Source organism: Rhinoderma darwinii, chromosome 1 (assembly GCF_050947455.1).
Source record: "Rhinoderma darwinii isolate aRhiDar2 chromosome 1, aRhiDar2.hap1, whole genome shotgun sequence".
In the NCBI taxonomy this organism is placed as follows: domain Eukaryota; kingdom Metazoa; phylum Chordata; class Amphibia; order Anura; family Rhinodermatidae; genus Rhinoderma; species Rhinoderma darwinii.
The window spans coordinates 25,161,250-25,177,176 of record NC_134687.1 but is presented as its reverse complement, the minus strand read 5'-3'; the positions used below and the strand labels follow the sequence as shown (position 1 = coordinate 25,177,176).

Here is a 15,927-nt window from a genome sequence, read left to right as displayed (position 1 = left end):
ACTGTTTTTGCTTCAGTTTCTGAAAGGTTTGGCTTTTATATAAGTCAGGATGGCCGAGCAGTCTAAGGTGCTGCGGTAAGGTCGCCTTCTCCCCTGGAGGCGTGGGTTCAAGTCCCACTTCTGACACCACATCTTTTTTTAAACACGTTCAATGTCATTCCGTCAGCACTGCTGAAAAGATAGTAAAAAAAAAAACACAATGCCAAAACACGCCCCAAAATTTTAGACTCTTTAGATGACTGGCTTGGCATCCAATCTTGAAAAATTGCGCTATTGTGTAGGATAGGGTGACCGAGCAGTCTCTCGTGAAGGCGTGTATTTAAATCACACTTTTGAACACTCATATTTTCTTTAGCATACTTAAATGTGAGACCTTTCACTCATGGAGTAATGAGTCATTCTCCTTGAGCTCCTCCGCTATCCCGGTAGAATTCTGGCCAACTGCCTGTAAAGACATCTACAGACTCACCACCAGACCTTGAGACAAGTCTGTATCCAGTACAATAAGTGATAGTGCAGCAAAGCTGTCCCATCAACTTCTATGCAGCTGAGCACGGCAAACGGAGGAGTTCTATTACTGATAGCATTGAGCCGCTGCAACCATGTGAAGTAGTAGCAATATTTAAGACACACGGCCACATCCTGGGCCTAGCTCCACTACTGTGCACTCTATATCCGCAAGAGACCAGCCCGAGCCCCTTATATACATGTGGCTTTGTATCAGATGAGTTTGCAGTCAAAGAAATTCTACCCATTGTAAAACTGTCAGAGAAACCCCTACATGACGAACACCTGCAGCCCCAACCATTTACGCGGCTTAATCTAAATTCTGATAAAGAGAAGTGCTCCACTCCATACACTCAGGTGCAGTAGATACCTTTTCAGTACCGCAACTTTCACACTACCCTTTTCTACCAACTTTTTTAACCTTGACCAAATTCTATTCTTCAACCTCAAGAGCGCCTTTACTTCTGCCTGATGTGACTCGACTGTTTTCCTTGGAGGTTGATGCCTCTTCTATCGGTGCAGGAGCAGTCTTGTTTTAGAGGAATTCCAAAGGAAAAGCAGAGTCATGTGGATTCTTCTCCAAACTCATCTCTTCTGCTGAGTGCAACTACTCCATTGGAGACCGAAAATTATTTGCCGTAAAGTTGGCCTTGGAAGAGTGGAGACACCTGCTGGGGAGGCTAATCATCCTATCATTATGTTTACGGATCACAAAAATCTCACATATTTGTAATTTGCAAAGCGACTTAATCTTCGTCAAGCCAGATGGTCGCTGTTCTTCACCAGTTTTCATTTTCTTCTTTATTTCCGCCCGCAGACAAAAAAATTAAGGCTGATGCCCTGTCCCGGTCATTCGAGACAGACGATTCTGAAGAAAGTCCACAACACATAATTGACCCTTCCAGGATTATTTCAGTAAACCCTCTACAGATTAAGGATATCCCTCCTGGAAAAATCTTCGTTCGTCCTGCTGACCGGAAAATAATTCAACTGGAGACATATTTAAAAAACTGGCTGGGCACGCTGGTGTTCTTAACCAGTTCAGGACCGGGCTATTTTGCGCCTTCAGGACCAGACACGGTTTAGCCCTTTTTAGCACGCATTAGTTAAATGGCTATAACGTTTATATTTGTTGGGCTAACGACGTGATTTTTGCGAAGTTTTTTCCGTAGACAATGCAGGTTTCTTTTTTTATCATTTTTATACACACCTTTTTTGCTATTTTAGAATTTTTATTCATAAAGTTTGAAAATAATAGTAAAAAAATAAGCTTTTTTACGTTTCAGCTATTTTTTTTTTTGGTAATAACTTAGTTTTACCCTAAAATAGACCTTTTATTTGTAATCGTCATTGTTTACCGTAAATTTTATTATATTACATGTATATATTAGGGTAATTGGGTAATTGGGTCAGCGCTAGCGTTACAACCATGATTGGCGGGGGGAACGTTTTTTTTGGGGTGGGTATTTTATGTGTATTTATTATTTAATGTTTTTTTGCACTTTACTTTATTATTTTTTTATTACTGTGGTCTGTCCCTCAAAGGTCAAAAAAGACCTTTGGGAAACTTTATATATTTTTTTTCTTTCTTTTACACCATGTTTTTCCACAGCAGCCCCAGTTACAGGGGAAATAAGCCCTCTCATAGTGACGATTGTCACTAACTGGGCTGTGCTGGGTCTAGTAAGACCCAGCAGCAGTCTGTCAGTAACGGCACCTGGCGATCATGTGACCAGTCACATGATCACCGGGAGGAATAGAGACAGCGCCGCTGCTGCTGTCTCTATTACTATAAACAGCGTTCATTGAGCTCTGTGTAAAAAGACATCAGAGAAGACAGAAGCAGCTAAAGCTGCTTCTATCTTCTCCTCAGGGTCCCCGGCAGTCACTGACAGCCGGACACCCGACATTCAGCTGCCGGATCGCGCGGGCAGCAAGTTAAAACCCGAGCCGTAAAAAGTCTATGGTTCGGGTTTTAAGGACCCTGACCACTGGCCGTAAAAATACAGCCAGCGGTCGGGAACCAGTTAAGACTCGGGACATTATTACTCATCACTACTGGTGGCCGACGCTACCTAGGGATGTTGTGGACTATATTTCAACCTGTACGAACTGTGCCTTAAACAAATCTACCCATTCCAAACCTGCTGGTCTGCTCCAACCTCTGCCAGTGCCTGATGCCTCCTGGCAACACATTGCTATGGACTTTATTACAGACCTTCTTCCTTCGGCTGAATGTAGTACTGTCTTGGTAGTGGTGGACTTTTTATCCAAAACGGCACATTTCATTCCTTTGACTGTTCTCCATCTGCTCCTCATCTCACAATTCTGTTCATTCTACACATCCTTCGTCTACGTGGACTACCTCTCCATATTGTCTCGGCCTGGGGTGTACAGTTCACGTCCAAATTCTGGATAGCCCTGTGTAGTCTGGTGGATGTGAAGTTAGATTTCTCTTCTGCTTATCACCCACAGTCTAATGGTCAAGTGGAAAGGACCAATGAAATATTAGAAAATTACCTTCGTCATTTTGTTTCTGCCCAACTTGACAATTGGGTGCAGCTTCTGCCTTGTGTAGAATTCTATAGTAATAACCATAAAAGTGGGTCTACTGCTTCTTCTCCATTCTACATTGGGTACAGTCTGCATACACCAGTTCCTCTTCCTGTCCCAGTCATGACTCAAGTACAGGTAGCTAATTCTTCATTTGGGACTTTCCGTCACATCTGGAAGCAAACTAAGTCTGCGATCCTTCAGGCAGTTACATAGTTACATAGTACGTCTGAAAAAAGACAAAAAGTCCATCAAGTTCAACCAAGGGATGGGAAAAAGGAAGGAAAAAACTTCTACACATAGGAGCTAATATTTTTTTGTTCTAGGAAATTATCTAAGCTTTTTTTAAAGCCATCTACTGTCCCTGCTGTGACCAGCTCCTGCGGTGACTATTCCATAGATTCACAGTTCTCACAGTAATGAAGGCTTGTCGCTTCTGCAGGTTGAACCTTTTTTTCTCCAGACGGAGGGAGTGCCCCCTTGTTTTTTTAGGGGGTTTTACATAGAACAGGATTTCAGTTGATCGCATGATAAGGTACGCCGATAGAAAAATAAAAGTTCCTCCTCAGTTTTCTCCCAGAGTCAAGGTCTGGCTATCTTCAAAAAACATTAATCTCAAGATGCCTTCTCACAAATTCACTCCCAAGTTCCTCGGGCCTTTCGAGGTCTTGCAACGAATAAACCCTGTGTCCTATAAGCTTCGGCTGCCTCCTACTCTCAGGATTCCCAACTCGACCCATGTGTCCCTAAAGCCTGTGGTCCTGAACTGCTAAAACAAATCTCCTAGTTCTACAGTTGCTCCCAGCAGTTCTTCTGACATCTAGGAGGTGAAGGAAATCCTGGAATACAAGAGGGTAGGAGGAAAGACTATCTGTCTGGTGGACTGGAAAGGGTTTGGTCCTGAGGGAGGTCCTGGGAGACAGAAGAGAACACCAATACTCCAACTCTTATCAAGAAGTTCCTCCTACACTCTGGTCCTAAGAAGAGGGACTGTAAGGGAGGTACTGTTTTGCCCACAGTCGCTGACCGCCGGCACACTGTACTCACCGGCAGCCGCGACTGCAAGACACTGAAAGCTTGCCGGCGTCTCCCTCCCAGGAGACATCAGCACATGTGGCTGCACTGCTCTACTACCGCCACTAGGGTGCGTGCGCTCGCTCGTCCCCGGCCTTAAAGGGATAGCGTGCGCACCTGTAAATTGTTCCCTACCCAATCCCCAGCTCACCCTGGACTATAAAAAGGACTCTGCCCTCTTCCTCCTTGCCTGAGCATTGTTGGGTCTACCCATGTTCGTTATTGCAAATGGTCCCTTAGTTGTATCTTGTATCCTGTGTTCTCGTATCCTGTATCCAGTAATTGTGTTTGTTCCTGAGCGAAGTCTAGTGTTAGTGTCGAGTTCATCCTCTGTGCAACTTGTCATCTGCCACGCTACGTGTCATCTGCCACGCCAAGTGTTATCTGCCACGCCAAGCATCATCTACCACGCCAAGCATCATCTGCCATACCAAGTATCATCAGTGCCAAATGACTGCTACTCCTAGTGTCTGCTACACCACTTGTCTGACAAATCATCTATCCAGGTACTTTAGTTATTGACTATACTTCGGCCAGCTGTTACTCCACCATGGCGGAGCGGCCAAGTGGGTCCACATACCCCAGAGCCATGACATCGACCAAGTTTTCCAAGGGTTTAGAGTTGAAGAGCAGATTAGAAACAGGTTGGTAATATGCTACGCAGGATGGGTCAAGAGAAGATTTTTCAGTAATGGGGTTATAATGAAATTTTTAATAGAGGAGCGAAATATTTCAGAAGAAAGGGAGAGGTTAAATATTTTAGTCAGCTGGCTAGTGACAGGCGGGGAGAGAGACTGGATGAGGTGTGAGGAAATAGGATCACTAGGGCAAGTAGAAGGACGAGAAGAAGAGAGGAGCCTAGAGACTTCTTTTGTTATTGAATCAAATGCTGAAAGTGAGGAAGAGGGAGTGCGGAAGGGTAGGGGATAGATGTTACTCTATTATATATATCATCCTCTACTGGGAGGGTAGAGGATAGATCAGGGGCGTAGCTAGGAAAGACTGGGCCCCATAGCAAACTTTTGACTGGCCCCCCCCAGGTGCCACACACAACCCCCCTTATAGATAGTGCCCCCTGTAGATTGTGACATACGGCCCCTCTGTAGACAGTGCTATACAGCCCCCTGTAGACAGTCACACACCACTTGTAGATAGCGTCCCCCACCTCCCCCTTGTAGATATCACCATAAAGCCCCCCTGTATATAGCGCCACACAGCCCCCATCAGTAGATAGTGCCACACAGCCCCCCCCTTAGTAGATAGTGCCACACACAGACCTCTGTAGATTTCGCCACACACACAGCACCCTGTAGAAAGCGCCACAGCCCTCTCCCTTGTTAATAGTGCCATACAGATCCCCTAGTAAATAGTGCCACACAGCCCCCATTAGTAGTGCCACGCAGCCCCCACTTAGTAGTGCCACCAAGCGCCCCCTTAGTAGTGCCACACAGACCCTTGTATATAGTGCTACACAGCTCCCCCTTTTGAATAGCGCTACACAGCTCCCCCTTGTGTATAGTGCCACACAGCCCCCCCTGTATATAGTGACACACAGCCTCCCTAGTATATAGTGCCACCCTGCTCCCTCCTTGTATATAGTGCCAAAAAATCATACCAAAATCAAACCACCCATCAACTCGCTGCAGATCATACAGTGACTACATTACTGATTAGAGGCAGAATAAACATTTACTGTAAAGGATCTGCCAGACACAGCTTCTGTGTTGACGCCCGTGGTTAATCAGTCTGCACCTGCTCCTAGGTCTGATAGAGTGACTCGATCTGCTACCACTCAGGCTGGTAGGCTCAGGAGTGGGAGAACCTATCACAGCCTGGCCAGACGGTTCTAGCTCCCACCCTCGGTCTATTTATACCTTCATTTCCTGCTTGTCTTTGCCTGTGATTCTGTCCTGTTTCCTGGCTCTGCTGCTCCTGCTATTATTATTGACCTTGCTTCATTTTGACCCTGGCTTTACTGACTACGCTCCTGCTCTGCGTTTGGTACCTCGTACACTCCTGGTTTGACTCGGCTCGTTCACTATGCCTGTTGCTCACGGTGTTGCCTTGGGCAACTGCCCCATTTCCCTTAGCTTCTGTGTACCCTTGTCTGTTTGTCTGTTGTGCACATATTGAGCGTAGGGACCTTCACCCAGTTGTACGCCGTCGCCTAGGACGGGCCGTGCAAGTAGGCAGGGACTGAGTGGCGGGTAGATTAGGGCTCACCTGTCTGTCTCCCTACCCCGTCATTACATTTACATTAAGTGACTCACCGGTGACGTCTCAGGTTCTAGTTCTTTTTTTCTTTTCTTCCTCATCTAGTCCAGACCTCTATGATGACTTCTCCTGGCCACAACCCATTTCTGAAGTTTTCCGCTCAGATGTCTTCAGCTTCTCACTTTTAAAACATTTCTGCACCTATAAACGAAGATAAAATTCTCAACACCTCTAAATAGTGCCATACACTGCACCTCTATCTGTAATAGCACCATACACTGTGTCCCTGATTATAATAGTACCATACACTGTGTCCCACACACACTGTGCCTCCTGTAGATAGTTCCCCCATAGCCCCGCTGTATATAGTGACCCCCACAGTGCCTCTGTAGATAGTGCCCTACATAGAAGCCCCTGTAGATAGTGCCCCACAAACAGCTACCCCTGTAGATAGTGCCCACATATGAACTCCAGAGCTGCAAGGCAATAGCACCACTGAGCCACCGTGCTGCCCTACATATAGCTTCCCCTATAGTGCTCCACATATAGCCCACCTCTGTAGATAGTGCCTCACATATAGCTCCCGCTGTATGTAGTGTCCCACATATAGCCCACCGCTGTCGACAGTGCCCTACATATAGCCCCCTGTAGATAGTGCCCCACAGGTAACCCACCCCTGTATATAGTGTACCACATATAGCCCACCCCTATTATATAGTGCCCTACAAATAGCTCCCCCTATAGATAGTGCTCCATATATAGCCCACCCCTGTATATAGTGTCCCTGATATAGCTCCCCCTGTATATAGTGCTCCACATCCCCACATATAGACCCCACCCCTGTAGATAGAGCCCCCCTTTTGATAATGCCACTCACAGATTTATTATTAAAAAAAAGAAAACTTTATATACTCCCATGATCCCGTTCCCGCGCCGTTCAGTGCCAATGCAGACCTGCTCTCTTCTGTGCAGGTCTGCTGGGGCTGAACGACGCAAGCGGCGCCATGACGTAATCGCTAGCGTCATTGAAAGGTGCTGATTGGCAGGGCATCGACTTGCCCCATCAATAAGCGCCTTTCAACAATGGAAGCGGCGCGATAACGCAAAGTCATTTTGCCCTGCCAATCAGCGTCATTGTAAGGCGCTAATGCATGTATTTGTACCTGCGTGCTGTAGACGCAGGTACAATTACTGCAAGAGGGGGTGGCTGTCGCTAGCACCGGGGCCCCATCCGGTGCTAGCGACGCCACCGGGAATGAGAGGGCCCGTGCGCCCTGGCCCATAAATGTTAGAGGCAGGGCGGTGCGGGCCCCGTATTGGTGTCGCTACCGCTGTAGCAGCCATAACGGCTGCTTGCGGTAGTTACGCCGCTGGGTTAGATGTTACTATATTATATAGCACCCTCTCCTGTATATAACTATATATTAGAGAGAGGTTAAATATTTTAGTCAGCTGACTACTGACAGCCGGGAAGAGAGACTGGATGAGTTACGAGGGAATAGGATCACTATGGCAGGTAGGAGGACGAGAAGAGAGGAGCCTAGAGACTTCTATTATTGAGTCAAATGCTGAAAGTGAAAAAGAAGGGGTGCGGGAGGGTAGGGGATTGGTGTCACTAGGTGGCTGGGAGATAATATCACGCCGGATGTAGTCAATTTTAACTTTAAAACCTTAATGACCGTCAATACGTTTTTTCACGCAGTAGAAATAGTACAGCGATTACATGGAGTACAGTGGGGTCGGTCACATGACGAAGAGTCATATTGTCATCAAAGAAGACTATGTCCTCTGACAGCGCCATAAAAACCCATGAAAATCTCAGAATCAGCAGGACGCGGGACCGGAATGTATATTAGCGAGTGTACTCACATACTACAGTGAGTACACGGCTAATACTTTTTCGTCCCCACATAACCCCTTTAAGGTCTTAAATAGGCTGTCAATAAGGGGTTAAAATAAGTGTCCATGTCTTCAGCACTGAAATCTGTGTAAGGCCTCATGCACACGAATGGATTTTTTTCCTCCCGTAAATACTGGCGTAAATACGGGTCCTTTGTTACACGTATTCGACCCGTATTCAAGGACCAGTTTTCACTGCACTAATTGGCAGCCCCTTCTCTCTATCAGCACTAATAGAGAGAAGGGGCAGCCCTTTCGGGCAGAGTTTCCGCAGCGATTGAACGTGAAAGAAGTTGATACATACCCCGGCCGTTGTCTTGGTGACGCGTCCCTCTTTTGACATCCAGTCCGACCTCCCTGGATGACGCGGCAGTCCATGTGACTGCTGCAGCCTGTGATTGGCTGCAGCAGTCACATGGGATGAAACGTCATCTCGGGAGGCCGGACTGGAGGAAGAAGCAGGGAGTTCTGGGTGAGTTAACTTTTAATACTATTAACTCCAGCAATAGTCACTGTCCCGGGTCCTGAAAGAGTTACTGCCGATCAGTTAACTCTTTCAGCACCCTGGACAGTGACTATCCCCTGACGTCACCTAGCGACGCTCCCATAATTACGGGTGCACACGTAGCCACCCGTAGTTACGGGAGCCCCATAGACTTCTATGGGCCTGCCCATGCTGTAATTATGGCCTGAAATAGGACATGTTCCATATTTTTCAACGGCCCGGGCACCTCCCCGTATTCAAACGGGAAGGTACCCGTGGCCAATAGAAGTCTATGGGCCCGTAATTACTGCCTGTAATTGCGGCCCGTAATTACGGGCGTTTTTACGTTCGGGTGCATGAGGCCTAAGTCTGCACTTTAGAACTGAGTGAAAAGTATCAAAGAGTCGTTTTGGATTATTAGATAGTGTAGAGACAAGACAGGTGAAATAAGTCTGTTTGGCACGGTGAAGTGCAGAGTTTTAAAGGGAATGTGTCGCTAGAAATTTTTTTTTTTTTTTTTTAGTTAAACAGTTAGTATATTAGTGATTACACAATGTTCTAATTTTTTTTTATTTTTTCACAAGTCAGGAAATATTATAAATTAGATTCTAATTTATAACATTTCCATGTGCTGGTCACTAGAGGGAGCAATTCCCAAAATTGCAGCATTGGCATGTGGTAAAGCAACCTCATTGCTTTATGCTGCAAAATTGGAGAAGACACACTCGCTCTAGTGTCCTCAAACAATTCACCCTCCTTTATCCTGGCTAGTGACAGGAGAAAGGAGGGGGTTGAATGTTCAAACCTCCTACACTGTCTGCCGCCATTTTTTGAGCGAATGCACAGTGTAGTAGGCTTACATACAGTGGTAATCACACACGAATACACGAACATACACAGACATAACTTACCTGCTCCTGCCGCTGCCGCCGCTCCCTCCGCTCCTAGTCCTTGCTTCTGAACATATGTCCGGAAGCCGCGACCGGAAGTAGTCATCTTACTGTACGGCCGCGGCTTCCGGTCAACATGAAAATGGCGCCGTATGTAGCTCGGCTGAAGACCTTCCTTTTGGACTGTGTTCCCACTCAGATGTTACTTTCTGGCATAAAGCAGACGCACTAGCGTGAGGAACAGATTTTTTTTTTTTTCACTGGATGGCAGGAATATGGGGCACACTAGAGCCCATTTTAGAGGCATGGTTTATTGTTAGGGGCGGGGCTTAATATGTTGACGTCTTCCCTCTATTTTTTCCGTTATTTGGGAGCAGTGAGGGGAATTTTTGCCCTTCTTTTTTCTTTTGTATGTTGAATAATAAAGTTATATAAATATTTTTAAAAAGAAACAAAAAGCGATGTATTGCCTACAGTTGTGTAATACGTATTGTATAGTTACATATTATGTTCTTATACTACTATTAAGAATAAACTTATTGGACCTACAGCGTCTCATACAACTCAATGAACGCACGTACGTCTCGTGAGCACAGCGTATGACCTAAAACCTGACGTTCTACTAAGGGCGGAAGTGTAAAGAAGGAAGTGTAGAGTTGGGCGGAAGACGGAAGTTATTGACACCGGAAGTGCTGAGGAAAGTCTCTAGCCCTGTGTTGTAGTTGTCGGGCAGATAGAAATGGGGCTGTTCGGGAAAACACAGGAGAGGCCGCCGAAGGACTTGGTGAGTGAATGTAGAGCAGGGGGTTTACGGACATCTTATTACTTCTTACGTTATGTTATGAAGTGGTGCTGTATAAATTACTGAAATGTCATTGCGTGAACTACACACATATGTTACTATATAATTCCTGTATCAAACTTTATATCATATGTACATTTCTAACTGTACGATCACCCTCTCCTGTATATTATATATATATCACCCTCTCCTGTATATTATATATATATCACCCTCTCCTGTATATTATATATATATCACCCTCTCCTGTATATTATGTCACCCTCTCCTGTATATTATATATATATCACCCTCTCCTGTATATTATATACCACCCTCTCCTGTATATTATGTCACCCTCTCCTGTATATTATATATATATATCACCCTCTCCTGTATATTATATATATATATATCACCCTCTCCTGTATATTATATATATATATCACCCTCTCCTGTATATTATATATATATCACCCTCTCCTGTATATTATATACCACCCTCTCCTGTATATTATGTCACCCTCTCCTGTATATTATATATATATCACCCTCTCCTGTCTATTATATATATACCACCCTCTCCTGTATATTATGTCACCCTCTCCTGTATATTATATATATATCACCCTCTCCTGTCTATTATATATATATCACCCTCTCCTGTATAAAATGTCACCCTCTCCTGTATATTATATATATCACCCTCTCCTGTATATTATATATATCACCCTCTCCTGTATATTATATATATCACCCTCTCCTGTATATTATATATATCACCCTCTCCTGTATATTATATATATCACCCTCTCCTGTATATTATATATATAACCCTCTCCTGTATATTATATATATCACCCTCTCCTGTATATTATATATATCACCCTCTCCTGTATATTATATATATCACCCTCTCCTGTATATTATATATATCACCCTCTCCTGTATATTATATATATCACCCTCTCCTGTATATTATATATATCACCCTCTCCTGTATATTATATATATCACCCTCTCCTGTATATTATATATATCACCCTCTCCTGTATATTATATATATCACCCTCTCCTGTATATTATATATACCACCCTCTCCTGTATAAATGTCACCCTCTCCTGTATATTATATATATCACCCTCTCCTGTATATTATATATATCACCCTCTCCTGTATATTATATATATCACCCTCTCCTGTATATTATATATATCACCCTCTCCTGTATATTATATATCTATCACCCTCTCCTGTATATTATGTCACCCTCTCCTGTATATTATATATATATCACCCTCTCCTGTCTATTATATATATACCACCCTCTCCTGTATATTATGTCACCCTCTCCTGTATATTATATATATATCACCCTCTCCTGTCTATTATATATATATCACCCTCTCCTGTATAAAAGGTCACCCTCTCCTGTATATTATATATATCACCCTCTCCTGTATATTATATATATCACCCTCTCCTGTATATTATATATATCACCCTCTCCTGTATATTATATATATCACCCTCTCCTGTATATTATATATATCACCCTCTCCTGTATATTATATATATATCACCCTCTCCTGTATATTATATATATCACCCTCTCCTGTATATTATGTCACCCTCTCGTCTATTATATATATATATATATATATATATATCACCCTCTCCTGTATATTATATATATATCACCCTCTCCTGTATATTATGTCACCCTCTCCTGTATATTATATATATATATCACCCTCTCCTGTATATTATATATATCACCCTCTCCTGTATATTATGTCACCCTCTCCTGTATATTATATCACCCTCTCCTGTATATTATATCACCCTCTCCTGTATATTATATATATCACCCTCTCCTGTATATTATATATATCACCCTCTCCTGTATATTATATATATATCACCCTCTCCTGTATATTATATATATCACCCTCTCCTGTATATTATATATATCACCCTCTCCTGTATATTATATATATCACCCTCTCCTGTATATTATGTCACCCTCTCCTGTATATTATATATATATATATATATCACCCTCTCCTGTATATTATATATATATATATATATATCACCCTCTCCTGTATATTATGTCACCCTCTCCTGTATATTATATATATCACCCTCTCCTGTATATTATATATATCACCCTCTCCTGTATATTATATATATCACCCTCTCCTGTATATTATATATATCACCCTCTCCTGTATATTATATATATCACCCTCTCCTGTATATTATATATATATCACCCTCTCCTGTATATTATATATATATCACCCTCTCCTGTATATTATATATATATCACCCTCTCCTGTATATTATATATATATCACCCTCTCCTGTATATTATATACCACCCTCTCCTGTATATTATATATATATATCACCCTCTCCTGTCTATTATATATATCACCCTCTCCTGTATATTATATATATATCACCCTCTCCTGTATATTATATATATATCACCCTCTCCTGTATATTATATATATATCACCCTCTCCTGTATATTATATATATATATATCACCCTCTCCTGTATATTATATATATCACCCTCTCCTGTATATTATATATATATCACCCTCTCCTGTATATTATATATATCACCCTCTCCTGTATATTATATATATCACCCTCTCCTGTATATTATATATATATATCACCCTCTCCTGTATATTATATATATATGTCACCCTCTCCTGTCTATTATATATGTCACCCTCTCCTGTATATTATATATATCACCCTCTCCTGTATATTATGTCACCCTCTCCTGTATATTATATATATATCACCCTCTCCTGTCTATTATATATGTCACCCTCTCCTGTCTATTATATATATCACCCTCTCCTGTATATTATATATATCACCCTCTCCTGTATATTATATATATCACCCTCTCCTGTATATTATATATATCACCCTCTCCTGTATATTATATATATCACCCTCTCCTGTATATTATATATATATATCACCCCTCCTGTATATTATATATATCACCCTCTCCTGTATATTATGTCACCCTCTCGTCTATATATATATATATATATATCACCCTCTCCTGTATATTATATATATATCACCCTCTCCTGTATATTATGTCACCCTCTCCTGTATATTATATATATATATCACCCTCTCCTGTATATTATATATATCACCCTCTCCTGTATATTATGTCACCCTCTCCTGTATATTATATCACCCTCTCCTGTATATTATATCACCCTCTCCTGTATATTATATATCACCCTCTCCTGTATATTATATATATCACCCTCTCCTGTATATTATATATATATCACCCTCTCCTGTATATTATATATATCACCCTCTCCTGTATATTATATATATCACCCTCTCCTGTATATTATATATATATATATATATCACCCTCTCCTGTATATTATATATATATATATATCACCCTCTCCTGTATATTATGTCACCCTCTCCTGTATATTATATATATCACCCTCTCCTGTATATTATATATATCACCCTCTCCTGTATATTATATATATCACCCTCTCCTGTATATTATATATATATCACCCTCTCCTGTATATTATATATATATCACCCTCTCCTGTATATTATATATATATCACCCTCTCCTGTATATTATATACCACCCTCTCCTGTATATTATATATATATCACCCTCTCCTGTATATTATATATATATATATCACCCTCTCCTGTATATTATATATATCACCCTCTCCTGTATATTATATATATATCACCCTCTCCTGTATATTATATATATCACCCTCTCCTGTATATTATATATATCACCCTCTCCTGTATATTATATATATATATCACCCTCTCCTGTATATTATATATATATGTCACCCTCTCCTGTCTATTATATATGTCACCCTCTCCTGTATATTATATATATCACCCTCTCCTGTATATTATGTCACCCTCTCCTGTATATTATATATATATCACCCTCTCCTGTCTATTATATATGTCACCCTCTCCTGTATATTGTATATATATATCACCCTCTCCTGTATATTATATCACCCTCTCCTGTATATTATATATATATATATCACCCTCTCCTGTCTATTATATATATATATATATATGTCACCCTCTCCTGTATATTATATATGTCACCCTCTCCTGTATATTATATCACCCTCTCCTGTATATTATATACCACCCTCTCCTGTATATTATGTCACCCTCTCCTGTCTATTATATATATATATATATCACCCTCTCCTGTATATTATATATATCACCCTCTCCTGTATATTATGTCACCCTCTCCTGTATATTATATCACCCTCTCCTGTATATTATATATATCACCCTCTCCTGTATATTATATATATCACCCTCTCCTGTATATTATATATATCACCCTCTCCTGTATATTATATATATATATCACCCTCTCCTGTATATTATATATATATCACCCTCTCCTGTATATTATATATATATATCACCCTCTCCTGTATATTATATACCACCCTCTCCTGTATATTATATATATATATATCACCCTCTCCTGTATATTATATATATCACCCTCTCCTGTATATTATATATATCACCCTCTCCTGTATATTATATATATCACCCTCTCCTGTATATTATATCACCCTCTCCTGTATATTATATATATATATCACCCTCTCCTGTCTATTATATATATATATATATATATATGTCACCCTCTCCTGTATATTATATATGTCACCCTCTCCTGTTAATTATATCACCCTCTCCTGTATATTATATATATATATACCACCCTCTCCTGTATATATATATATATATATATATATGTCACCCTCTCCTGTATATTATATATGTCACCCTCTCCTGTATATTATATATATATATATATACCACCCTCTCCTGTATAAAATGTCACCCTCTCCTGTATATTATATATATATATGTCACTCTCTCCTGTATAAAATGTTACCCTCTCCTGTATATTATGTCACCCTCTCCTGTCTATTATATATATCACCCTCTCCTGTCTATTATGTCACCCTCTCCTGTCTATTATGTCACCCTCTCCTGTCTATTATGTCACCCTCTCTTGTCTATTATATATATATATCACCCTCTCCTGTATATTATATATGTATCACCCTCTCCTGTATATTATATATATCACCCTCTCCTGTATATTATATATGTCACCCTCTCCTGTATATTATATATGTCACCCTCTCCTGTATATTATATATGTCACCCTCTCCTGTATATTATATATATATATATATGTCACCCTCTCCTGTATAAAATGTTACCCTCTCCTGTATATTATGTCACCCTCTCTTGTCTATTATATATATCACCCTCTCCTGTCTATTATATATATCACCCTCTCCTGTCTATTATGTCACCCTCTCCTGTCTATTATGTCACCCTCTCCTGTATATTATGTCACCCTCTCTTGTCTATTATATATATATATCACCCTCTCCTGTATATTATATATG

At 41.1% G+C, this 15,927-nt stretch overlaps 1 protein-coding gene across 1 annotated transcript in view; it reads left to right on the top strand.

Moving 5' to 3' along the window:
- Positions 1-10,292: 10,292 nt before the first annotated feature.
- The window catches only part of CHMP3 (charged multivesicular body protein 3), a 25,374-nt gene continuing 19,739 nt past the window's right edge, over positions 10,293-15,927 (top strand). The window contains exon 1 of the mRNA XM_075848850.1: positions 10,293-10,405. Coding sequence (XP_075704965.1) covers positions 10,361-10,405 — 45 coding nt within the window. The 5' untranslated portion in view covers positions 10,293-10,360. The remainder of the gene's footprint in view (positions 10,406-15,927) is intronic.